Here is a 26,916-nt window from a genome sequence, read left to right on the forward strand (position 1 = left end):
ATGAGGAGGTTGGGGTGGGTGGGGTTGAGGTGTGTGTGTGTGTGTGGGGGGGGGGGGGGGGGTTTGAGGTGGGGAGGACGGGGGGTACGGGGTAGCGGGGGGTGTATATTGTAGCATCCCGGAAGAGTTAGTGCTGCAAGGGATTCTGGGTATTTGTTCTGTTGTGTTTATGTTGTGTTACGGTGCGGATGTTCTCCCGAAATGTGTTTGTCATTCTTGTTTGGTGTGGGTTCACAGTGTGGCGCATATTTGTAACAGTGTTAAAGTTGTTTATACGCTCACCCTCAGTGTGACCTGTATGGCTGTTGACCAAGTATGCCTTGCATTCACTTGTGTGTGTGAAAAGCCGTAGATATTATGTGACCGGGCTGGCACGCAAAGGCAGTGCCTTTAAGGCACGCCCCCAGTATTGTTGTCTGGGTGGAAATCGGGAGAAATTCGGGAGAATGGTTGCCTCGGGAGATTTTCGGGAGGCGCACTGAAATTCGGGAGTCTCCCGGGAAAATCGAGAGGGTTGGCAAGTATGACTGGGAGACACAACTGCTCTGTACTTCTCCCTACATCCGTGTACCACTCCGTACAGCGGCATTTTAAAAAGTCATACATTTTACTTTTTGAAACAGATACCGATAATTTCCGATATTACATTTTCAAGCATTTATCGGCCGATAATATCGGCAGTCCGATATTATCGGACATTTCTAGTTTGTAGTTTATATTTTTATAAAATATATATCAGTTTTTTTGTTGCTCTTGGGTTAAAAAGTAATGTGGATATAATTTAGCAACGACCACAAATATTTTTTTGTCTGTCAGAACGCAATCAGAAAATACAAAACTGTAGTTGGAGAAGCTCCCCTTAGACGTGAGCAATAGCAGGGGTTAATATCGGACTGCCGATATTATTGGCCGATAAATGCTTTAAAATGTAATATCGGAAATTATCGGTATGGGTTTCAAAAAGTAAAATGTATGACTTTTTAAAACGCCGCTGTGTACACGGACGTAGGGAGAAGTACAGAGCGCCAATAAACCTTAAAGGCACTGCCTTTGCGTGCCGGCCCAATCACATAATATCTACGGCTTTTCACACACCCAAGTGAATGCCATGCATACTTGGTCAACAGCCATACAGGTCACATTGAGGGTGGACGTATAAACAACTTTAACACTGTTACAAATATGCGCCACACTGTGAACCCACACCAAACAAAAATGACAAACACATTTCGGGAGAACATCCGCACCGTAACACAACATAAACACAACAGAACAAATACCCAGAACCCCTTGCAGCACTAACTTATTCAGGACGCTACAATATACACCCCCCGCCCACCTCAACCTCTTCATGCTCTCTCAGGGAGAGCATGTCCCAAATTCCAAGCTGCTGTTTTGAGGCATGTTAAAAAAAATAATGCACTTTGTGACTTCAATAATAAATATGGCAGTGCCATGTTGGCATTTTTTTCCATAACTTGAGTTGATTTATTTTGGAAAACCTTGTTACATTGTTTAATGCATCCAGCGGGGCATCACATCAATATTAGGCATAATAATGTGTTCATTCCACCACTGTATATATCGGTATCGATTGACATCGAAATCGGTAATTAAAAGTTGGACAATATCGGAATATCGGATATCGGCAAAAAAGCCATTATCGGACATCTCTAGTTTGTAGTTTATATTTTTATAAAATTTTTTTTTTTTTTTGTTGCTCTTGGGGTATAAAGTAATGTGGATATAATTTAGCAACAACCACACATATTTTTTGGTCTGTCAGAACGCAATGAGAAAATACAAAACTGTAGTTGTAGAAGCTCCCCTTAGACGTGAGCAATAGCAGGAGTCGGCCTCTCTTAAAATGAAATGGAATCGTAATTAATGACATTGCTATCACCTTTATGTGTCCTACTGCTTATGTTTGTGCTATGGGAAAATGGCTGCTTTAGAAAAAGTCATAAGGACAAGTTAGTACAGTATTAAGTTAAAGTTAAAGTACCAATGATTGTCACACACACACTAGGTGTGGCGAAAATTATTCTCTGCATTTGACCCATCACCCTTGTTCACCCCCTGGGAGGTGAGAGGAGCAGTGGGCAGCAGCAGGCAGCAGCGGCGGCCGCGCCCGGGAAGAATTTTTGGTGATTTAACTCCCAATTCCAACCCTTGATGCTGGGTGCCAAGCAGGGAGGTAATGGCTCCCATTTTTATAGTCTTTGGTATGACTCGGCCGGGGTTTGAACTCACAACCTGGACACTCTAACCACTAGGCCTAGGTGGTAAATGGGTTATACTTGAACAGCACTTTTCTACCTTCAAGGTACTCAAAGCGCTTTGACAGTATTTTCACATTCACTCATTCACACACACATTCACACACACATTCACACACTGATGGCGGGAGCTGCCATGCAATGCGCTAACCACCACCCATCAGGAGCAAGGGTGAAGTGTCCTGCTCAAGGACACGACGGGCGTGACGAGGTTGGTAGAAGGTGGGGATCGAACCAGGAACCCTCAGGTTGCTGGCACGGCCACTCTCCTAACTGCGCCACGCCGTCCCGTATGTACTCTCAGGTTTCAATGTCAACGGATCTTACTTTTTTTTGGATCTGGACTATTGTTATATCTGTGCTTGTATAGAGTTTCAGTGACATTGCTTTTTGTGCTGTATTACATTAAAAAGCTCCTAAGCAGGACAGCAGTCACCTGGCACGAGCCGACTGCAGTTATAACGCGAGACTAATGAACGATGGACTCGCCCTGTGAATTCACTGATGGTTTCATTCGCTGTTTTTGCCCGACGATTATTCCAGCTGATTGCCTTCATTTACTTGAAAGTTTCTTGCTGTTTCACCTGATGAAAAAGCTGTTTGACCATTCTACTTGTTACACGACTCACCGCATCTCACTGTCACGCTTTAACATCTTCTCCTCCGAGCATGCCTTCTGTGAAGCTTCCTGCCGTGCAAAGTGAAGCTTGTCTCTGTGTCTGTCATTTAACCGGACATAGCATGTTGTCCCGACTCGCTTCCAAACACTTTCTTCTTTGTACAATGTTGAGTATGCAGTCAAATGTATGCATTAAATGCCTGTTTAATCCAACATCCTTACCTACAAACAATGGTAAATTAACTTTGTTTTTGGAAAGAACGCAAACACCATCATTTTGTTTTGTTTGAATATGCAAACATGAAAAGAGGGATTTGTACATTTTAAAAAAATGTGGCATTATACTATTGCAGAGGCGCTTTATGAAATAGCGACATAACAAAGCTCTGCGCTCGTCAACATAGTTCAAACACCCCTACAGTAAACCAAAATAGTTGTGTTTCTGGTCACTATATGCATACAACTAACAGTGTCAGTCACGAAACATGAAATACAACTTCCTTTAAAGGTGTCCTTATGGAATATGTACCTCGAAATGACTCCCAACAGTAATACGCGTCTCAGAGACGGTTTCTAAAAAAAGTTAAAGTACCAATGATAGTCACACACACACTAGGTGTGGCGAAATTATTCTCTGCATTTGACCCATCACCCTTGATCACCCCCAATTCCAACCCTTGATGCTGAGTGCCAAGCAGAGAGTTAATGGGTCCCATTTTTATAGTCTTTGGTATGACTCGGCCGGGGTTTGAACTCACAACCTACCGATCTCAGGGCGGACACTCTAACCACTAGGCCACTGAGTTGTTAAGCAATTCTCTGTTTATATCAATCAATCAATGTTTACTTACACTATATTGCCCGGTGTATAAAACCAAGCACTTAGGCGTGGAGACTGTTTCTACAAACATTTGTGAAAGAATGGGCCGCTCTCAGTGATTTCCAGCGTGGAACTGTCACAGGATGCCACCTGTGCAACCAATCCAGTCGTGAAATTCCCTCGCTCCTAAATATTCCAAAGTCCACTTTATTATAAGGAAAATGAAGAGTTTGGGAACAACAGCAACTCAGCCACCAAGTGGTAGGCCACGGAAACTGACAGAGAGGGGTAAGCGGATGCTGAAGCGCATAGTGCAAGGACTTTCTGCACAGTCAGTTGCTACAGAGCTCCAAACTTCATGTGACCCTTCCATTTAGCCCACGTACAGTACGCAGAGAGCTTCATGGAATGGGTTTCCATGGCCAAGCAGCTGCCTCTAAGCCATACGTCACCAAGTCCGATGCAAAGCGTGGGATGCAGGGGTGTAAAGCACGTCGCCACTGGACTCTAGAGCAGTGGAGACGCCTTCTCTGGACTGATGAATCACACTTTTCCATCTGGCAATCTGATGGACCAGTCTGGGTTTGGAGGTTGCCAGGAGAACTCTACATTGTAACGAGTGTGAAATTTGGTGGAGGCGGAATTATGGTGTGGGGTTGTTTTTCAGGAGTTGGGCTTGGCCCCTTAGTTCCAGTGAAAGGAACTTTGAATGCTCCAGGATACCAAAACATTTTGGACAATTCCATGGGATGGCACTTCAAGTTCATATGTGAGTAAAAGCAAGTGGCCAAATACTTTTGGCAATATAGTGTACATAGCCCTAAATCACGAGTGTCTCAAAGGGCTGCACAAGCCACAACGACATCCTGGGCTCGGATCCCACATCAGGGCAAGAAAAAACTCAACCCCAATGGGATGACAATGAGAAACCTTGTGACATAAACTCTCTCATGGATGTGATGTCACCTTTGACACGTCCCCAGCTGGACGAGCTCACTCCGTGTATACACCCGGCGCTTCACAGAGGACATCCATGCATCCATTGTCTACCCGCTTGTCCCTTTCGGGGAGGCTGGAGCCTGTCCCGGATGCATTCGGGCGGAAGGCGGTGTACACCCTGGAAAAGTGGCCACCTCATCGCAGGGCCAACACAGATAGACAGTTAACATTCACACTCTAGGGCCAATTTAGTCACATCAACCTAACCCCAGGTGCATGTTTTGGGAGGTGGGAGGAAGCCGGAGTACACACGCAGTCACTGGGAGGAAATGCAAACTCCACACAGAAGGACCCCAAGCCCGGGGATCGAAACCTGGACCTTTTTGGATCTGTAGTCACCATTCGGTGACCACAGATGTTGCGCTAGCTGTCCAAAGTCGGGACCCAGGGTGGACTATCTGTGCATCAGTTGATGACGTCTCTGCGTTGCTGACCTGTCTCCACTCAAGATGATCTCCTGCTGACCCCACTATGGACTGGACTCTCACTATTATGTTAGATCCACTATGGACTGGACTCTCACTATTATGTTAGATCCACTATGGACTGGACTCTCACTATTATGTTAGATCCACTATGGACTGGACTCTCACACTATTATGTTAGATCCACTATGGACTGGACTATCACTATTATGTGAGATCCACTATGGACTGGACTCTCACACTATTATGTTAGATCCACTATGGACTGGACTCTCACTATTATGTTAGATCCACTATGGACTGGACTCTCACAATATTATGTTAGATCCACTATGGACTGTATTCTCACACTATTATGTTAAATCCACTATGGACTGGACTCTCACTATTATGTTAGATTCACTATGGACTGGACTCTCACAATATTATACTAAATCCACTATGGACTGGACTCTCACACTATTATGTTAGATCCACTATGGACTGGACTCACACGCTATTATGTTAGATCCACTATGGACTGGACTCTCACACTATTGTGTTAGATCCACTATGGACTGGACTCTCACTATTATGTTAGATCCACATCTGTGGTCCCCTCCAAGGTTTCTCATTGTTATCCCTTTGGGGTTGAGTTTTTCCTTGCCCTGATGTGGGATCCGAGCCGAGCACGTCGTTGTGGTTTGTGAAACCCTTTGAGACACTGGTGATTCCGGGCTATATAAGTAAACATTGATTGATTGATTGATTCTTATTGTGAGACACACACACTAACCCCTGTGTTGCCTTCACAGGGGACAGTTTAAGACAAAAACAGGCTTCTCTACACATCTTAAAATAAAGTCCACAGCTCTGCTAACTACAGACTTAAGTGCCGCCGTATGTTTTTAGCATTGGCATTTTTTTCATTGAAGATGCTAACCTAGCATTGCTGTTCAAATGTGACTATAATGCTAGCACTCTTAATTGTTACTTAGTTGTATATATACTACCGTTCAAAAGTTTGGGGTCACATTGAAATGTCCTTATTTTTGAAGGAAAAGCACTGTACTTTTCAATGAAGATAACTTTAAACTAGTCTTAACTTGAAAGAAATACACTCTATACATTGCTAATGTGCTAAATGACTATTCTAGCTGCAAATGTCTGGTTTTTGGTGCGATATCTACATAGGTGTATAGAGGCCCATTTCCAGCAACTATCACTCCAGTGTTCTAATGGTACAATGTGTTTGCTCATTGGCTCAGAAGGCTAATTGATGATTAGAAAACCCTTGTGCAATCATGTTCACACATCTGAAAACAGTTTAGCTCGTTACAGAAGCTACAAAACTGACCTTCCTTTGAGCAGATTGAGTTTCTGGAGCATCACATTTGTGGGGTCAATTAAACGCTCAAAATAGCCAGAAAAAGAGAACTTTCATCTGAAACTCGACAGTCTATTCTTGTTCTTAGAAATGAAGGCTATTCCACAAAATTGTTTGGGTGACCCCAAACTTTTGAACGGTAGTGTAATATATACAGACACAGACCAGTGTGCTCCAAGTGGACTTCCAAACTTTCTACATTACAGCATAGAATCTAGATTTTCGGCATACTTTTAACACACTTATTGTGGGGCTTCTGAGAATTAAATAGAAAAATGTAATTGAAAAAAATAATACAATATGGGACCTTTAACAGGTATATAGGAAGATCGGTGTAGTCATTCCTAATTAATTAATTTCAGCTCGTTAAATAACTTGAATAAAAAGACCATCTAAATCCCGTAGCTGCCAGGATGAAGTTAAATAACTGCTGGCACATACACTACCGTTCAAAAGTTTGGGGTCACCCAAACAATTTTGTGGAATAGCCTTCATTTCTAAGAACAAGAATAGACTGTCGGGTTTCAGATGAAAGTTCTCTTTTTCTGCCCATTTTGAGCGTTTAATTGACCCCACAAATGTGATGCTCCATAAAGTCAATCAGTTTTGTAGCTTCTGTAACGAGCTCAACTGTTTTCAGATGTGTGAACATGATTGCACAAGGGTTTTTTAATCATCAATTAGCCTTCTGAGCCAATGAGCAAACACATTGTACCATTAGAACACTGGAGTGATAGTTGCTGGAAATGGGCCTCTATACACCTATGTAGATATTGCACCAAAAACCAGACATTTGCAGCTAGAATAGTCATTTAGCACATTAGCAATGTATAGAGTGTATTTCTTTCAAGTTAAGACTAGTTTAAAGTTATCTTCATTGAAAAGTACAGTGCTTTTCCTTCAAAAATAAGGACATTTCAATGTGACCCCCAACTTTTGAACGGTAGTGTATTTAGCTATGAGAAGCCCAGTAGCACATGTAATGTGGGCTTTTTGTCTTAGGACTTTCAGTGTGTCTTTAGGTCTAATAGTCAAAGCTCCGAGGAAACGGATTGGAAATCGATCGTCTTAAAACTAGTTTGTTTTTTCTTTACGCTGCCTCCTGATAAACCAAAGACCTTTTTTTTTTTATCTTATCTTTCTAAGCATTCGGGCTATCGTGCCGCCAGTAGACATACTTATAGAATGCAATGTGAGACAAAGCAGGGATTTGTAAAAAAAGATTTCCCTTTCATTCCAAAGCCATTATTGTCACACAATAGGCGCCTCTGCTAAAGACATTACCGGCATTGACGGTTTTCAGCCTAATCCAAACTTTCCAGCTCAGGTATTCTAGATGCAAAAAAACCCAACAGAAATCCACGACACGTAATACGTACATGCAATTTGCAGCACCCCAGCTTTTGCTTGCACGAGGATTGCTTTCTAAGAATTACTCTGCCTTTCTTTTGTTTGTTGTTCTTCTCTCTGTTCTCTACAGGCGTCATGGACTCGTCCCGAGCAGCACAAGGTATTCCAAATGCATGACTTTGTTCTCTTTACTCATCCATCTCCCAGAGTCAGGGAGTCTAATGCGTTTGTGGATGGATGCGGATCACAATCCGTCAAATAAGAGTTGGGACAGTACAGTATAATAAACATCGTACCCAAAAGGAGTCAGTGAAAAGTCTTGATGTTCTGCTTGTTTTCCTCCCTCATATTAACTTGTTTTACCTGAATAATCTTTTGTTTTTTAGTGTTTGTCTGTCTTATGTACTGTCACGATCAAAAGTTGACATACACTTGTAAAGAACAGTCATAGCTGTCTTAAGTTTCCAATCATTTCTACAACTCTTATTTTTTTGTGATAGAGTGATTGGAGCACATACTTGTTAGTCACAAAAAACATTCATGAAGTTTGCTTCTTTTATGAATTTATTATGGGTCTACTTAAAGTGTGACCAAAAGTCAAAAGTATACATACAGCAATGTTAATATTTGCTTACATGTCCCTTGGCAAGTTTCACTGCAATAAGGCGCTTTTGGTAGCCATCCACAAGCTTCTGCTTGAATTTTTGACCACTCCTCTTGACAAAATTGGTGCTGTTCAGCTAAATGTGTTGCTTTTCTGACATGGACTTGTTTCTTCAGCATTGTCCACACATTTAAGTCAGGACTTTGGGAAGGCCATTCTAAAACCTTCATTCTAGCCTGATTTAAGTTAAAGTTAAAGTACCAATGATTGTCACACACACACACTAGGTGTGGTGAAATATGTCCTCTGCATTTGACCCATCCCCTTGTTCACCCCCAGATTTAGCCATTCCTTTACCACTTTTGACGTGTGTTTGGGGTCATTGCCCTGTTGGAACACCCAACCGCGCCCAAGACCCAACCTCCGGGCTGATGATTTTAGCTTGTCCTGAAGAATTTGGAGGTAATCCTCCTTTTTCATTGTCCCATTTAAAGCACCAGTTCCATTGGCAGCAAAACAGGCCCCGAGCATAATACTACCACTACTATCACATTTTCAGTAGACCCATAATAAATTCATAAAAGAACCAAACCTCATGAATGTTTGTTGTGAGCAACAAGTATGTGCTCCAATCACTCTATCACAAAAAAAAATAAGAGTTGTAGAAATGATTGCAAACTCAAGACAGCCATGACATGATGTTCTTTACAAGTGGATGTCCACTTTTGATCGCGATTGGATATCAGTTTTGTGGCTCTACCGTTTACAGCATTGATGAAATGGGCAGTTGGGTTTAGCGTTGCAAGAAAAATCTGTCTTTGGCACATCTTTATATCTCACCAAGTCTTGAGCCAACATCTCATTCCAGTTTTCTATGGCGTTATGGTTGCCTCTTTGCGAGAAGACATGCATCACAGCCAGGGACTGTTCGGTGAAAAAGAAAAAAAAACTGCCAGCTTTTCTCCAGTTGACTTGGTTCAATATCTTGTGCATGTTTAATAAATAGAAGTGAACTCATCTGATAAACAGGGAATATATTAAACCAGTGATGATTAACTGTTTTAATATAAGGATGAAATAATGCAGTTATTTATAGTGGCGTCGCACTGTGTGTGTTTTTCAACCTTTTATTGAGCCAAGGCACATTTTTTTCATTGAAAAAATCAAGGGGGACACTATCCCATCCTTGTCGCCATTGTTGTGTGCCAAACTTGTCACTTATTAGTTCACTTATTAGCAATCTAAGCTTAGTAATACACCAAAAGAGAAGCTTATTGTCTTTTTCTGCCTTTTATTCCCGCTCTTACTTTTTCCACTTCCAGGTGTCCAACACACAACACATGTCATCACATCCTGTGTCCCCCGCCCTTAAGTTCCCCTTACAATGGTTCCGGTCATAGACATCTTACAAGTAGACGCAGTATCGACCGCTACTGCCTACTGGCCATCTTGGAGTGGTGATCCGCTCCACTCAGTGCAATTCATTTGGCAGGAGCAATGAACTGTCAGCACATTTAATTCATTTTACCTCACTGAATACCACTGATTTTCACGCAATTTTTTGTCATACGTGTAGCTGTGATATAGGACACATGTTTTATTATTCATAGTTTGCTTAACAGTTATAGAATATTCTTATATGCTATAAGTAGCCAGACGTCCAAGATCAAAACTGGGAATATAATCCCAGAGAATAATAATAATAGATTTTATTTGTAAAAAGCACTTTACATTGAGTAAACAACCTCAAAGTGCTACAGTGTATTAAAAAAATAAAAATAAAAAGATAATAAAAAATAAATAAAAATAAAAACTAGAACAGCCAAATAGCTAGAACTAGTATATATATATATATATATATATATATATATATATATATATATATATATATATATATATATATATATATATATATATATATATATATATATATATATATAAAAGGCTTTTTTAAAAAGAAGGGTTTTTAAGCCTTTTTTTTTTAAAGCATCCTCAGTCTGTGGTGCCCTCAGGTGGTCAGGGAGAGCGTTCCACAGACTGGGAGCGGGAGAAGGGGGAAAAAAAACAGTCAGCTATTTTAAAGTGTGAATGTGAGTGTGAATGTTGTCTGTCTATCTGTGTTGGCCCTGCGATGAGGTAGCGACTTGTCCAGGGTGTACCCTGCCTTCTGCCCGATTGTAGCTGAGATAGGCTCCAGCACCCCCCGCGACCGCGAAGGGAATAAGCGGTAGTAAATGGATGGATGAATGGAGCTATTTTTAAGTTAAGAAACAATATGATTAGGTTATATATACATGCGTATATCCTACATAAACAATGTATGAATACATTAGATATCTATATATCTTATAGACTGTATCTCTGTTGAGAGTTTATTCTGTCTTGACACTTTGTATTGATATTTTCTATTACATTCTTCCCTTAAATGATCACGTTTACAGTGATTGTTTTATATGTATTTTTTACGTATGTCGCTTTAGATAAAAAGCCTCCACCAAATACTTAAACATAAACATATATAAACACCTGAAAGTCTTTATATCAGCTAAAACCACCAATCTGTTTCACTGGATTCAGAATAAAAACACATTCTGTCTTACCCAACAATGTTAGTATTTAAATATAGTAACTTGAAGACTTATTAAGATTAAAGATTAAAGTACCAATGATTGTCACACACACACTAGATGTGGCGAAATTTGTCCTCTGCATTTGTCCCATCCCCTTGGGGAGCAGTGGGCAGCAGCGGCGCCGCGCCCGGGAATCATTTTGGTGATTTAACCCCCAACTCCAACCCTTTGTTGCTGAGTGCCAAGCAGGGAGGTTATGGGTCCCATTTTTATAGTCTTTGGTATGACTCGGCTGGGATTTGAACTCCAACCTTCCTGGTTATTATACTGGTAAGAAAGTATTGTCTTATACTTTGCCTAAAATGAGAATGCATCATAATCAGTGGCGGCTGGTGAATTTTGTTTTAGGTGGGGCTGAAAGTTTGTAAACCAAACCCCTGTAGGGGGCGTCATCCTCCCCCAGAAGATTTATTTGTGATTTTCACATACAAATGAAGCATTCTGGTGCATTCTGACAAAATAATGAAGACAAAATAGAACATTTCATGGGTTTGCAGAGAACTATATACAATATGCACACTGAAGGCATGATGCCACCATAGGTTTGCAGAGAACTATATACAATATGCACACTGAAGGCATGATGCCACCATAGGTTTGCAGAGAACTATATACAATATGCACACTGAAGGCATGATGCCACCATAGGTTTGCAGAGAACTATATACAATATGCACACACTCTTTTCACAAAATATAACCAATAGTACGTTAATGTTAAATCTTACTTGTGAAAAGTAATCCCCCCGATTCCTATTTTCAACAGTCCGCTCTTTTGAGCAGGAAAACGCTGAACACCATCTTTGTTTTTCTACCTGTCAACTGCCAGTTTAGGCCATACTTGCCAACCCTCCCGGTTTTACCAGGAGACTCCCGGAATTCAGCGCCTCTCCCGATAACCTCCCGGAAAAAATGTTCTCCCGATAAACTCCCGGAATTCAGCCGGAGCTGGAGGCCACGCCCCCTCCAGCTCAATGCGGACCTGAGTGGGGACAGCGGCGACAGTCTGTTTTCACGTCCGCTTTCCCACGATATAAACAGCGTGCCTGCCCAATCACGTTATAACTGTAGAATGATCGAGGGCGAGTTCTTGGTTTCTTATGTGGGTTCATTGTTAGGCAGTTTCATTAACGTCCTCCCAGCGCGGTAACAACACACAACAACAGCAGTCACGTTTTCGTCTACCGTAAAGCAGTTCGTCTGCCGTAAACAGCAATGTTGTGACACTCTTAAACAGGACAATAGTGTCATCTACTGGATAGCCTCCGGAACACTGAAATTCAAGTATTTATTTCATTTATATGTATAATAAAATGAATATATATCTCTTTGGCAGCTTAGTCACCAATGACCATGCTAATTTACGCTCTTGTGTCAGACACTTATTTCGATTTGATGTTTAATTTTTTATTTTCAGTCAGTGTTCAAAAACAAGAAAAAAAAAAAAAAAAAAAGAGGGGTATTTTACTTGAACTAAGGACAATTATCTGCCAGTAGAACAAGAAAATTTGGCTTGTCAAGACTTTCCAAAACAAGTAAGATTAGCTAACTTCAATGAACCCCAAAATACCTTAAAATAAGTATATTCTCACTAATAACAAGTGCACTTTTCTTGGTAGAAAAAAAAAATATTAAAACTTTTTGCTCAATATGTTGAAAAACATTCTTAAATAAAGTAAATGCTAGTGCCATTATCTTGACATAATGATATGCACTCGGCATTGCATTTCTTGAAACCAGCAAACTTATACTAAAAACTAATTTATTGTTCTTAATGGAAAGGCAACAAGGCAAGCGCTTGTTACTCTCGGGGTCTCCTAGCCGCTCAGGCAAAACATATGGTCTAAAAATGCATTTTTCCATCGACAACATGACATCATTGCGCCAAGTGCGTGCTCTTTCAGTCAATTAGTGCGCGAGGAATTTATATATATATATATATATCTATATATATATATATATATATATATATATATGTATATATATATATATATATATATATATATATATATATATATATATATATATATATATATATATATATATATATATATATATATATATATACAAACAGAACTGCAATAAACAGAGCAATTGAGAGGAGACACAAACACGACACAGAACAAACCAAAAGTAGTGAAACAAAAATGAATATTATCAACAACAGTATCAATATTAGTTACAATTTCAACATAGCAGTGATTAAAAATCCCTCATTGACATTATCATTAGACATTTATTAAAAAAAAAAATTAAAAAAAAGAACAATAGTGTCACAGTGGCTTACACTTGCATCGCATCTCATAAGCTTGACAACACACTGTGTCCAATATTTTCACAAAGATAAAATAATATTTTTGGTTAATTTAATATGTAAAATTTATAATCTACTACTCTGCTTGCATGTCAGCAGACTGGGGTAGATCCTGCTGAAATCTATGTATTGAATGAATAGAGAATTGTTTTGAATCGGAAAAATATCGTTTTTAGAAGAATTATCTTATCAGACAGAAAAAAAACAATATATCACCATTATTTGAGATATTTAATCTTATTTAGATTTCAGTTTTTGCAGTGTAGGTGCAAATAAATATTTTTCCGACCAATTAGGTGAAATTGCATAATTTCCCACGGCACACCAAACAATATTTCACGGTACACTAGTGGTTGGAAAACACTGTTTTAGACTACCGGTCCTTTAAATAGCTTTTTTTTTTCCTGCAGGGTGTTTGGGGATTGAAATGCATTCATAAATGATCCTGTGAGGACTATTTGAATGAAAAATCGACTCCAGTATCACCCAGCACGACAATAATTACAGGATTCGCATCAACAGACCTACTAGGAGTAGACCCATGGCGGTTTTTGGACATGTTTTTCCGCGAAAATTTACAGTATTGACAAGATTATCGCAGCAACATGGTTCTCAGACTGATTTGGTCACATTTATGGTTTACGAACTAAGAACTACGAGCCACAGGATAACATAGTGTTTCAGTTTGTGTGTGTGTGTGTGTGTGAGAGAGAGAGAGAGAGAGAGAGAGAGAGACAGCAAGACTGTTATAATGGACTCTGGAAAAATATCGAATTGAATATTTCTTTTGTCATGCATCGGCATCTTGTCACCTGTTGTTATTTTACCACAAGACTGGTCTTGGTGTTTCAGAGTCGTCGGTAATAGAAACCAAATATATCTAAACAAAACAAAAAAAAAACTCTTCATAACCACCAAAGTGTTCTTGTATTTCTACCCTTCTTGAGACATCAACAAGGAAAAGTACCTTCCATATCAGTGTTGCCCATAAACTGCCAAGATACCTGTGGCGGTGGGGGCGTGGCTATGGGCGTGGTCACCATGACACCATCGAGTAATTTGCATAATTTACTACAATGATATGATTTTCTCTAAAAAGGCTCAAAAAATGTATACTTACTAATTAATAATAACAGTTTTGTTTTAAACGTCCATCCATCCATCCATTTTACAATATAATTACAACACTTTATGTACATATTTATATACATATTTGAACAATAAGTTATTCACTGAAATATATTTATTAATTGTGGTTCTTACAAAAAATATATCTTATAAAAATATAAAAGCTAAAATGTCTCTTAAAGCTCTGCCCCTTTAATTAGTGTATACTAAATAATTTAACTTTAGCCTACTACTACAACCATATTATTTACCAGCAACATAAAGTGAAACAGAGGCAGAGGTGTCCTGCCACAGTCAGTAACAAATAAACAGACAACAGTAGTGGTGGTAGATAGACACAAAGCTTCATCAAACATCTGATCCACTGAACAAAGGGCTCCAAAAATCTTGATCCTACACTTCTCTTTTGTAAAGTAAATCTGAACAGCCTTTATGGGCATCTACATCAACTATATGATTTGCCTGAGAAGCTGGACAGGACAAAAAAAAAAAAATCTATTTGTGGCGGCCTTAATTATTTCGTGGCGGGCCGCCACAAATAAATGAATGTGTGGGAAACACTGCATATGAACCATTGCATCTAATAGAGAATGGTGGTGAAATCTATCAAAATGAGGGTGGTCCCAAAAAGGAGGGATTTTTCTAATTGACTGTGTGTCGCTTTTAAAAGTGCTCCTCCCTCTGGTCAACATATGAAATAACAAGTGTGTGTAAAAACTTGAAGTGCTCCCCCTCTGGCCAACATATGTAATAACATGTGTGTGTAAGAAATTCATATAGGGGCCCTTTGGCCAAAATTAAAAATATGTCTATAGAGACATACTGTAATAACTTGAAGTAAATAATGAAGATTAAAAAACAATTACAAAACAAAAATTAACAAAATGCAGTCTTTTTCTCACAATGCGTCGACTTTTTTCTTCTAAAATTGGGAACAATTTATCACGTTCTTTCTGTTTTTGTAATGTTGCAATATTTTCTCTGAAAATTATTACTTTATGTAAAATTATTACTTTTTGATGTAAAATTATTACTTTGTAATGCAAAATGGCGACATTTGTCATATAAAATTCTGACTTTTGTCACAATATTGCCAATTTTTTGGGTTGTTCTTGTAAAATAATGACATTTTTGGAGTAAAATTATAACTTTTGTCATAATTTCGCAAAGTAAAATCCTGATTATTATTATTATAACATCGCCAACATTTTAAAGTTTTCTTATACAATTGTGACCTTTGTCAAGTATAAATTACGACTCTTTTCGTAAAATTGCCAAAATGTGAAGATTTTCTCGTAAAAATTGCGACTGTTATTGAGTAAAATTCCAACTTTCATCATACTGTCGCACAAATGTTCAGTTTTTATTGTAAAATGTTGACTTCCGTTGAGTAAAATTACGACTTTTACTATAATACTAGACCATACTTGCCAACCCTCCCGTTTTTACCGGGAGACTCCCGGTATTCAGCGCCTCTCCCGATAACCTCCCGGCAGAAATTTTCTCCCGACAAACTCCCGGTATTCAGCCGGAGCTGGAGGCCACGCCCCCTCCAGCTCAATGCGGACCTGAGTGGGGACGGCCTGTTCTCACGTCCACTTTCCCACAATATAAACAGCGTGCCTGCCCAATGACGTCATAACTGTAGAATGATCGAGGGCGACTTCTTGGTTTCTTATGTGGGTTTATTGTCAGGCAGTTTCATTAACGTCCTCCCAGCGCGGTAACAACACACAACAACAGCAGTCACGTTTTCGTCTACCGTAAAGCAGTTTGTCTGCCGTAAACAGCAATGTTGTGACACTCTTAAACAGGACAATACTGCCATCTACTGGATAGCCTCCAGAACACTGAAGTTCAAGTATTTATTTTATTTATATGTATAATAAAATATATATATATATATATATATATATATATATATATATATATATATATATATATATATATATATATATATAGCTAGAATTCACTGAAAGTCAAGTATTTCATACATATACATATATATATATATATATGAAATACTTCAGTTAGTGAATTCTAGCTTAAATATATTCCCCTCTTAACCACGCCCCCCACGCCCCCCCCCACCTCCCGGTATCGAAGGTCTCAAGGTTGACACTAGAAGTAGGCATTTTTCTCAGGTCTCAAGAAAGTAACAAATTCAAGAATGTGTGTGTGTGTGTGTGTGTGTGTGTGTGTGTGTGTGTGTGTGTGTGTGTGTGTGTGTGTGTGTGTGTGTGTGTGTGTGTGTGTGTGTGTGTGTGTGTGTGTGTGTGTGTGTGTGTGTGTGTGTGTGTGCGTGCGTTGAGACTTGCCATAATAGCAAGCAGGCAGAGGGGAGAAGACTTCTGGGTGCAGAAGAGCGTGTGCGTGCCGGGCATGTTACTGCCAAACGTGGCGGACTCGTTGCAAAAGCAGCAGAGGGAAGCGTTTTCCTTCCATGCTGGGCCGGTTAAGATTTTGGTGAGACATGAATTTAACATGTCCCGTTGTGTATTCCTGATTTCACGCTCCAAAGTTAAGAGTGTTTTTCCTGCAGACCGCCGCTAAGGCAAGTGAGCTATAGGAGAGATCTGCAGTCACCTTGTTTGATTTATGCAAAGTGCAAGTCCTTGTGGTTTCCCCATATCAGTTTTAACCCTTATATGTAATGTTCATATTGTTGTTACTCAGCCAGCGTTTGTGGGTCTGATGGACCCGTTGTGGCTTTTAATGCCTCACAATCAAACACTTTAATGTTAAAATACTGAACAGATGTTTACCTTATCCCAATAAACATCCGTTCAGTATTTTAACATAAAAGTGTTTGATTGTGAGGCATTAAAGACCTACTGAAAGCCACTACTAGCGACCACGCAGTCTGATAGTTTATATATCAATGATGAAATCTTAACATTGCAACACATGCCAATACGGCCGGGTTAACTTATAAAGTGACATTTTAAAATTCCCGCCACACTTCCGGTTGAAAAACTCCTTTGGATATGATTTATGCGCGTGACGTCACAAAATCCACAGAAGTGGTTGTACCCCATCGGACCCGATACAAAAACCTCTTGTTTTCTTCGACAAAATCCCACAGTATTCTGGACATCTGTGTTGGTGAATCTTTTGCAATTTGTTTAATGAACAATGGAGGCTGCAAAGAAGAACGTTGTAGGTGGGATCGATCGGTGTATTAGCGGCTAAGTACAATACTTACAGCAACACAACAAGGACTACTTACTACGCCTAGCCGATGCTTGCCGCCAAACCCACGGATGAAGTCCTTCGTCGCGCCGTCGATCGCTGGAACGCAGGTGAGCACGGCTGTTGATGGGAAGATGAGGGCTGGCTGGCGTAGGTGGAGCGCTAATGTTTTTATCATAGTTCTATTAGGTCCGGTTGCTAAGTTACTAAATTAGCCTTAGCGTCGTTAGCAACAGCATTGTTAAGCCTTACCAGGCTGAGAATTTTTAACCGTGTAGTTACATGTACATGGTTTAATAGTATTGTTGATCTTCTGTCTATCCTTCCAGTCAGGGGTTTATTTCTTTTGTTTCTATCTTCATTTGAGAACGATGCTATCACGTTAGCTCAGTAGCTAAGTGTGTCACCGATGTATTGTCGTGGAGATAAAAGTCACTGTGAATGTCCATTTCGCATTCTCGACTCTCATTTTCAAGAGGATATAGTATCCGAGGTGGTTTAAAATACAAATCCGTGATCCACAATAGAAAAAGGAGAGAGTGTGGAATCCAATGAGCCAGCTTGTACCTAAGTTACGGTCAGAGCGAAAAAAGATACGTCCATCACTGCCTCTCTAGTGCTTCACTGTAACGTTCCTCATCTACGAATCTTTCATCCTCGCTCAAATTAATGGGGTAATCGTCGCTTTGTGGCTCCGAATCTCTCGCTCCATTGTAAACAACGGGGAATTGTGAGGAATACTAGCACCTGTGACGTCACGCTACTTCCGGTACAGGCAAGGCTTTTTTTATCAGCGAGCAAAAGTTGCGAACTTTATCGTCGATTTTCTCTACTAAATCTTTTCAGCAAAAATATGGCAATATCGCGAAATGATCAAGTATGACACATAGAATGGATCTGCTATTCCCGTTTAAAAAAAAACAAATCATTTCAGTAGGCCTTTAAAAGCCACAAAATGCAACGGGTCCATCAGACCCACAAACGCTGGCTGAGTAACAACAATATGAACGTTGCATGGAAAATTTCTCTGCCAGTTTCTGCATCCCACAGGGATTCTTCTTTTGTGTTTCGGCACCTGCGGTTCCCACACAAGGTTGCAACATTGTTTGTCAACACTGTCTGCTCTCATTTTCTCGCACATTTCACCCTCTGATGTTCTGTGTACCTACTAGAGATGCGCGGTTTGCGGACACAACCGCGGAGTCCGCGGATAATCCGCGGGTCGGGCGGATGCATGACGAAAAAAATAGATTTTAAATAGATTCGGGCGGGTGGCGGTTGAACCAATTCGGAAATATATATACATAGTTAAATGTTGTTACCCACATACGGAAAACGAGCAGCACTCTTTGAAACAGGCAATTATTCATCAGGCACTGCTGCAGTTGTCACGCCAAATTTCTTCCCCCCCTACAAACCCCCCCCCCCCCCCCCCCTTCCGGGGCTGCGTCCAATAAAGTCACAAAGTTGCCGGGGGTCCTTAACACGCACGCGACTGTCCTGTTTCGCGCCTGTAAAAAAATAAAAATAAATAATCGATTTCTTCAGATTCCAGCAGCTGTCAAAGACGAAGTATCCTTCCAGCGACGGGCAGTCAAAGCCGAAGTGCTATCGATCGCTGTCAATGACGTAAGAGGAAACATGACCACGGAAGTAAATGGGGGCGGGGGGAAGGTTTTTGTACGGGGAAGAAATTTGGCGTGACACAGCACTCCACAACACAACAGGAGAAGAAGAAAAAAATAAAAAGATAGCAAACGTGGTATGCAACAAACTAAAAAAGGGAATACTAAAGACCAGGGGAAAAAAATAACAATAATAGTCAACACTTTCTTAATGGAAATGACAATAATATTATAATAATGATAAATAATATTATCACGCATTAATATCTCTTAGCCTCTAATGCGTGGCCAAGAGATATTAATGCGTGGCACGCATTGAATGTCTCTGCTGCATTGGATCAGTCTCCTTTCTGCCTTGCATCGTCTATATTAGATATATAACAACGGGTGGATGGTGGCTGTGGTTTTGATAAAATGTTAGTTCGGGTGCATGGCGGGTGGATGACGACTTTTGTGATGCGGTTGCGGATGAAATAATTGCCTATTCGCGCATCTCTAGTACCTACACCCTGTCCTCCTCCTGTCTAGGCCTGCTGTGTGTGTGTGTGCGTGTGTGTGTGTGTGTGGTACACAGAACATCAATTTTTCACACTTCTATGACCCGGACATCTTATATGTAATAGAAATGTGTAGGGGGGGTGTATGGTGTGTGGTCATTAAATATGTATTCTGATACATGTTCTTCACAGAAAATGAGCCAAAGTCAGTGAGTCTCAGTTTGAAAAATGTATTAATTGTATCATTTAGCTTTTAATAAAAAAAATGAAAACGGGTCCCACAGACCCGAACACCACGCAAGGGTTAAACACATTCTTATACTGTATGTGTATGTTGTATATCACGTTGGGGTCCTCTTGAGACTTGGCCTCCTCTGCAGATAATGTTGTCTGTTTTTATTTTCTGAGGGGAAAAATACCAATAACAAATTCCTCGCAGGACATAATGCCATATGGGCCAATTATTTTTTTCCTGACTCCTATTTGTTGGGTGCGTCATCCAGTTGTACAAATAAGAACTACACCACTAATTGTGTTTACTGTGATGGATGTGTCGTGGTAGACATTATTGCCGCAGCAAGCAGCTTGTGGAGCAGACATGGCATCTGTAAAGCTGGTGTTTGCTGTGGGCAATTATGTGGATATACAGTCGCGATCATTGTAAAGAACATAATGTCATGGCTGTCTTGAGTTTCCGATCATTTCTACAACTCTTATTTATTTGTGATAGAGTGATTGGAGCACATACTTGTTGGTCACAAAAAAACATTCATGACGTTTGGTTCTTTTATGAATTTATTATGGGTCTACTGAAAATGTGAGCAAATGTGCTGGGTCAAAAGTATACATACAGCAATGTTCATATTTGCTTACATGTCCCTTGGCAAGTTTCACTGCAATAAAGCACTTTTGGTGGCAAAAAACAATACAACAACAACATCATCTCTGGCTAGCGTGTCACAACAACCAGCTTTCCTGGTCCCCGTATCAGCTGGTACATCACAGGCCCCCCATATCGCCATAGATCAGGGGTGTCCTAACTTTTGCCACTGAGGGCCGTACACGGAAAAATTAAAGCATTTTGATATTTTTCATTTTCAAACCTTAACAAAATATATGGATTTTTTTTTTAACCTTTAGGGCTCCCGGGGACTATAAAGGGTCTCAGTCATTAAACTGTTAAAAATAAGTCAAATTATTATTATTATTTTTTATTTAACGCTTACAGTAAATCTCTATATCAACTTGAGGTTGATATAAAGTAAAGAAAAAAAAAAAAAAGGTTTTCTGTCAAAGACAACTTTCTTTTTTATAGTAAAACTGAAATATGCAGTATTTAGTAATTAGAGCCTTAAAAGATCAATAATGCAGGACACCATTGATTTTAATTATTTAATATTTTTGACTAATCACAGTGAAAAGTTAAATAAAATCCTACTAAATATATTTGGGATCCAAAAGGTCCCCCACTCATAAAGTGATACATTTTTATTAGGTTTTTTTTAACTTTTAACACTTAAATTACGAGATCAACTTCAGATATATCTGTCCATTTTACGTTTGAACTATTATTTTGTTTGTATTATGCTCTTTTGTCAAATAAAACTTTGATGTTTTTACATGGCAACCACACAATATATGCAGTATTTTTTCCACATAAAACATTTTAAAGTGATATTTTTTAAGTAATAATTCATTATAACAGATTTTTTGTCTTTTTTTTTTTTTTTAACAATGGCAAAAAAAAGAAAAAGAAAGACAAAAGAAAAAAAAACAGCCTGCATGGCAGCTTTGTGTCAACATTGCAACTTTTTCTTGTTAGATTTCACCTCATTCCACTTTTTTAAAAATGTTTTTTTTAATTTTTGCAATATTATCAATTTTGCAATTTTTTCAGAATGTGTGGCGGGCCGGTAAACAATTAGCTGCGGGCCGCAAATGGCCCCCGGGCCGCACTTTGGACACCCCTGCCATAGATATATATATGCCTGTATATTTATTATTTATAGTAAAACTGAAATATGCAGTATTTAGTAATTAGAGCCTTAAAAGATCAATAATGCAGGACACCATAGATTTTAATTCTTTAATATTTTTGAGTAATCACAGTGAAAAGTTAAATAAAATCCTACTAAATATATTTGGCATCCAAAAGGTCCCCCACTCATAAAGTGATACATTTTTATTCGTTTTTTTTTACTTTTAACACTTAAATTACGAGATCAACTTCAGATATATCTGTGGATTTTACATTTGAACTATTATTTTGTTTGTTTTATGCTCTTTTGTCAAATAAAACTTTGATGTTTTTATATGGCAACCACACAATATATGCAGTATTTTTCCACATAAAACATTTTAAAGTGATATTTTTTAAGTAATAATTCATTATAACAGATTTTTAGTCTTTTTTTTTTTTTTAACAATGGCAAAAAAAAGAAAAATAAAGACAAAAGAAAAGAAACAGCCTGCATGGCAGCTTTGTGTCAACATTGCAACTTTTTCTTGTTAGATTTCACCTCATTCCACTTTTTTCAAATGTTTTTTTAAATTTTTGCAATATTATCAGCACTTTGGACACCCCTGCCATAGATATATATATGCCTGTATATTATACCTTAATTGTGGCCCTCCAGAATTAGCATGTCCTCATCCATTTGTGACGTAACTAGGTAAAGTTACGTCTGAAAGCCTTTGGCAGCCTAGTGGTTAGAGTGTCCGCCCTGAGATGGGTAGGTCGTGAGTTCAAACCCCGGCCGAGTCATACCAAAGACTATAAAAATGGGAGCCATTACCTCCCTGCTTGGCACTCAGCATCAAGGGTTGGAATTGGGGGTTAAATCACCAAAAAGGATTCCCGGGCGCGGCCACCGCTGCTGCTCACTGCTCCTCTCACCTCCCAGGGGGTGAACAAGGGGATGGGTCAAATGCAGAGAATAATTTCACCACACCTAGTGTGTGTGTGACAATCATTGGTACTTAACTTTAACTTAATTGGACTTCATGTCAGTCGCCGCCCATTACGACGTTTCAAAGTGTAAAAATAGGATCTGCCTTGAAGACCGAGTAATTTATTTTGAAAGTAGACCGGATCATTTATTTTGTGACGTTGCATGACAGATTTGAGCTAAATTGAACGGATTTGTTGCGTTGTCCCGCAAATATAGGAGGAGCTCTTTGCATATTTAGCGCTGAAATGCCGAACGGTGACGTTCCGCATTCGGTGCAAACGGACACATCGACTTGAATAAAAATGGAATATGTTTCCGTCGTGCAGGTTCCGTTCTGCGGCCGTTGCGCATCCAGTGGGAGTTTTACTCCACCAAACGGCTTGTCGTGAATGGAAACACAAGCAATACCAATTACCATGAATTGATTAACGTGGACTTAAAGGCCTACTGAAATGATTTTTTTGTATTCAAACGGGGATAGCAGATCCATTCTATGTGTCATACTTGATCATTTCGCGATATTGCCATATTTTTGCTGAAAGGATTTAGTAGAGAACATCGCCGATAAAGTTCGCAACTTTTGGTCGCTGATAAAAAAAAGTAGCGTGACGTCACAGGTTGAAGGGCTCCTCACATTTCCCCATTGTTTACACCAGCAGCGAGAGCGATTCGGACCGAGAAAGCGACGATTACCCCATTAATTTGAGCCAGGATGAAAGATTTGTGGATGAGGAAAGTGAGAGTGAAGGACTAGAGTGCAGTGCAGGACGTATCTTTTTTCGCTCTGACCGTAACTTAGGTACAAGCTGGCTCATTGGATTCCACACTTTCTCCTTTTTCTATTGTGGATCACGGATTTGTATTTTAAACCACTTCGGATACTATATCCTCTTGAAAATGAGAGTCGAGAACGCGAAATGGAAATTCACAGTGACTTTTATCTCCACGACAATACATCGGCGAAGCTCTTTAGCTACGGAGCTAACGTGATAGCATCGTGCTTAAATGCAGATAGAAACAAAATAAATAAACCCCTGACTGGAAGGATAGACAGAAAATCAACAATACTATTAAACCATGGACATGTAACTACACGGTTAATGCTTTCCAGCCTGGCGAAGCTTAACAATGCTGTTGCTAACGACGCCATTGAAGCTAACTTAGCAACGGGACCTCACAGAGCTATGATAAAAACATTAGCACTCCACCTACGCCAGCCAGCCCTCATCTGCTCATCAACACCCGTGCTCACCTGCGTTCCAGCGATCGACGGAAGGACGAAGGACTTCACCCGATCATCCTTGCGGTCAGCGGCTAGCGTCGGATAGCGCGTCTGCTATCCAAGTCAAAGTCCTCCTGGTTGTGTTGCTGCAGCCAGCCGCTAATACACCGATCCCACCTACAACTTTCTTCTTTGCAGTCTTCATTGTTCATTAAACAAATTGCAAAAGATTCACCAACACAGATGTCCAGAATACTGTGGAATTATGTGGTGAAAACAGAGCTTTTTTGTATTGGATTCAATGGGGTACCAATACTTCCGTTTAACTATTGACGTCACGCGCATGCGTCATCATACATAGACGTTTTCAACCGGAAGTTTAGCGGGAAATTTAAAATTGCACTTTATAAGTTAACCCGGCCGTATTGGCATGTGTTGCAATGTTAAGATTTCATCATTGATATATAAACTATCAGACTGCGTGGTCGCTAGTAGTGGCTTTCAGTAGGCCTTTAAACAAGTTGGAAAAACTAATTCGGGTGTTACCATTTAGTGGTCAATTGTACGGAATATGTACTGTACTGTGCAATCCACTAATAAAAGTTTCAATCAATCAATATGTTTACTCTGGTCCAAGATCATATATGTTCTTAGAAACCTACTGCACAAAAGTTAGTCAAAGATCATCTCGATCACAAGTCTTAAACTGAACTGCGGGGGACCGGTCTGGTGTCCTTCCAGGGCCGGATTTGGCCCCTAAGCCACCCGTTGAATAACCCTGGTGTAGAGTAACCAACTGTAGCCGACAGGGAAATAAAGAAAATGTTCAAAAAAAAGAATCAATATTGACAAAATGACTTACAAACGTGGACTTCATGGTGTACGCAGGGAGAATACGTTGCCAAGAGTCTAATGGAGAATGTTTTCTGCACAGGGGTCAGAATAAAGGGCCATTGTGTTGTATAAGCATTGCTCCAGTCCCTCTACGCACTATGCATAATGAATGTGGCGCACATGCGGAGCCTATTGAATTGGAACACAAACTAACCAAGGTTTCTCTTTACATGGCTGCCGTCCTCAATCAGTATGTATAAAACATCCGTGGCATTGTTTTCCCGGCAGCTTGGAGGTGAGCCATGTAAAAAAGCACTGGAAAAGAGCTGCTCGGGAATTTAGTTCTGTTGCACCTTGTAACATGAACAATCTGCAAAACAAAACATACTAATTGTACAAACCCCGTTTCCATATGAGTTGGGAAATTGTGTCAGATGTAAATATAAACGGAATACAATGATTTGCAAATCCCTTTCAACCCATATTCAGTTGAATATGCTACAAAGACAACATATTTGATGTTCAAACTGATAAACCCTTTTTTTTTGGCAAATAATCATTAACTTTAGAATTTGATGCCAGCAACACGTGACAAAGAAGTTGGGAAAGGTGGCAATAAATACTGATAAAGTTGAGGAATGCTCATCAAACACTTATTTGGAACATCCCACAGGTGTGCAGGCTAATTGGGAACAGGTGGGTGCCATGATTGGGTATAAAAGTAGATTCCATGAAATGCTCAGTCATTCACAAACAAGGATGGGGCGAGGGTCACCACTTTGTCAACAAATGCGTGAGCAAATTGTTGAACAGTTTAAGAAAAACCTTTCTCAACCAGCTATTGCAAGGAATTTAGGGATTTCACCATCTACGCTCCGTAATATCATCAAAGGGTTCAGAGAATCTGGAGAAATCACTGCACGTAAGCAGCTAAGCCCGTGACCTTCCATCCCTCAGGCTGTACTACATCAACAAGCGACATCAGTGTGTAAAGGATATCACCACATGGGCTCAAGAACACTTCAGAAACCCACTGTCAGTAACTACAGTTGGTCGCTACATCTGTAAGTGCAAGTTAAAACTCTCCTATGCAAGGCGAAAACCGTTGATCAACAACACCCAGAAACTCTGTCAGTTTCGCTGGGCCTGAGCTCATCTAAGATGGACTGATACAAAGTGGAAAAGTGTTCTGTGGTCTGACGAGTCCACATTTCAAATTGTTTTTGGAAACTGTGGATGTCGTGTCCTCCGGACCAAAGAGGAAAAGAACCATCCGGATTGTTATAGGCGCAAAGTGTAAAAGCCAGCATGTGTGATGGTATGGGGGTGTATTAGTGCCCAAGACATGGGTAACTTACACATCTGTGAAGGCACCATTAATGCTGAAAGGTACATACCATGCACATGAAACAAAATCATAAAACAATTATCAGGATTTGCAGGAGGCAATTACTGTACAGATAAACACTTGCTTCGTACATTATTGTAATCTGTATCATTAGGTCGGTCTAAAATTATAGCCTGTAGCTAAAATACAATCTTGACGACACATATTAGCGACAATGTTAGGAGGGACACGCTTGTTTTCTTTCAAACGCCCCGTGATAAAATGGCAACCAAGGTAATCAAAAAGGTCAACCAACAAACGAGATTTCTCTACAGAATCTCCTCTCTGGTCAACAAAAGCACCATGAAGATTCTAGCGGGAACTCTCGTCCAACCCTTTTTCGATTACGCATGCACCTCCAAAACCCTCAAATCTAGACTCCAAACATCCCAGAACAAGCTAGTCAGGTTACTTCTAGAACTCCACCCCAGATCACACCTCACTCCTACCCACTTCTCCAAAGTGGGCTGGCTCAAGGTGGAAGACAGAGTTAAACAACTTGCACTGAGCCTAGTCTATAAATACCGAAGTACATGTCAAACTACTTCCTTAACGTAAATGACCGCCACAACCACAACACCAGGGGGAGCTCCACTAACCACGTCAAACCCAGATTCCGATCTAACAAAGGTCTTAACTCATTCTCCTTCTATGCCACATCAATGTGGAATGCAC

The 26,916-nt window shown here is 39.9% G+C and overlaps 1 protein-coding gene across 6 annotated transcripts in view; it reads left to right on the plus strand.

Moving 5' to 3' along the window:
• Nucleotides 1-26,916, plus strand: part of ncam1b (neural cell adhesion molecule 1b) — a 286,896-nt gene that overhangs the window by 176,872 nt on the left and 83,108 nt on the right. For 5 of the 6 annotated variants that reach the window (XM_062059916.1, XM_062059911.1, XM_062059914.1 and 2 more), the window contains exon 10: nucleotides 7,989-8,018. The exons of the other annotated variant lie outside the window; for it this stretch is intronic. In XM_062059916.1, the coding sequence (XP_061915900.1) occupies nucleotides 7,989-8,018 (30 nt within the window). The remainder of the gene's footprint in view (nucleotides 1-7,988; nucleotides 8,019-26,916) is intronic. 6 annotated transcript variants of the gene reach the window in all.

This window comes from Entelurus aequoreus, linkage group LG10 (genome assembly GCF_033978785.1).
Source record: "Entelurus aequoreus isolate RoL-2023_Sb linkage group LG10, RoL_Eaeq_v1.1, whole genome shotgun sequence".
In the NCBI taxonomy this organism is placed as follows: domain Eukaryota; kingdom Metazoa; phylum Chordata; class Actinopteri; order Syngnathiformes; family Syngnathidae; genus Entelurus; species Entelurus aequoreus.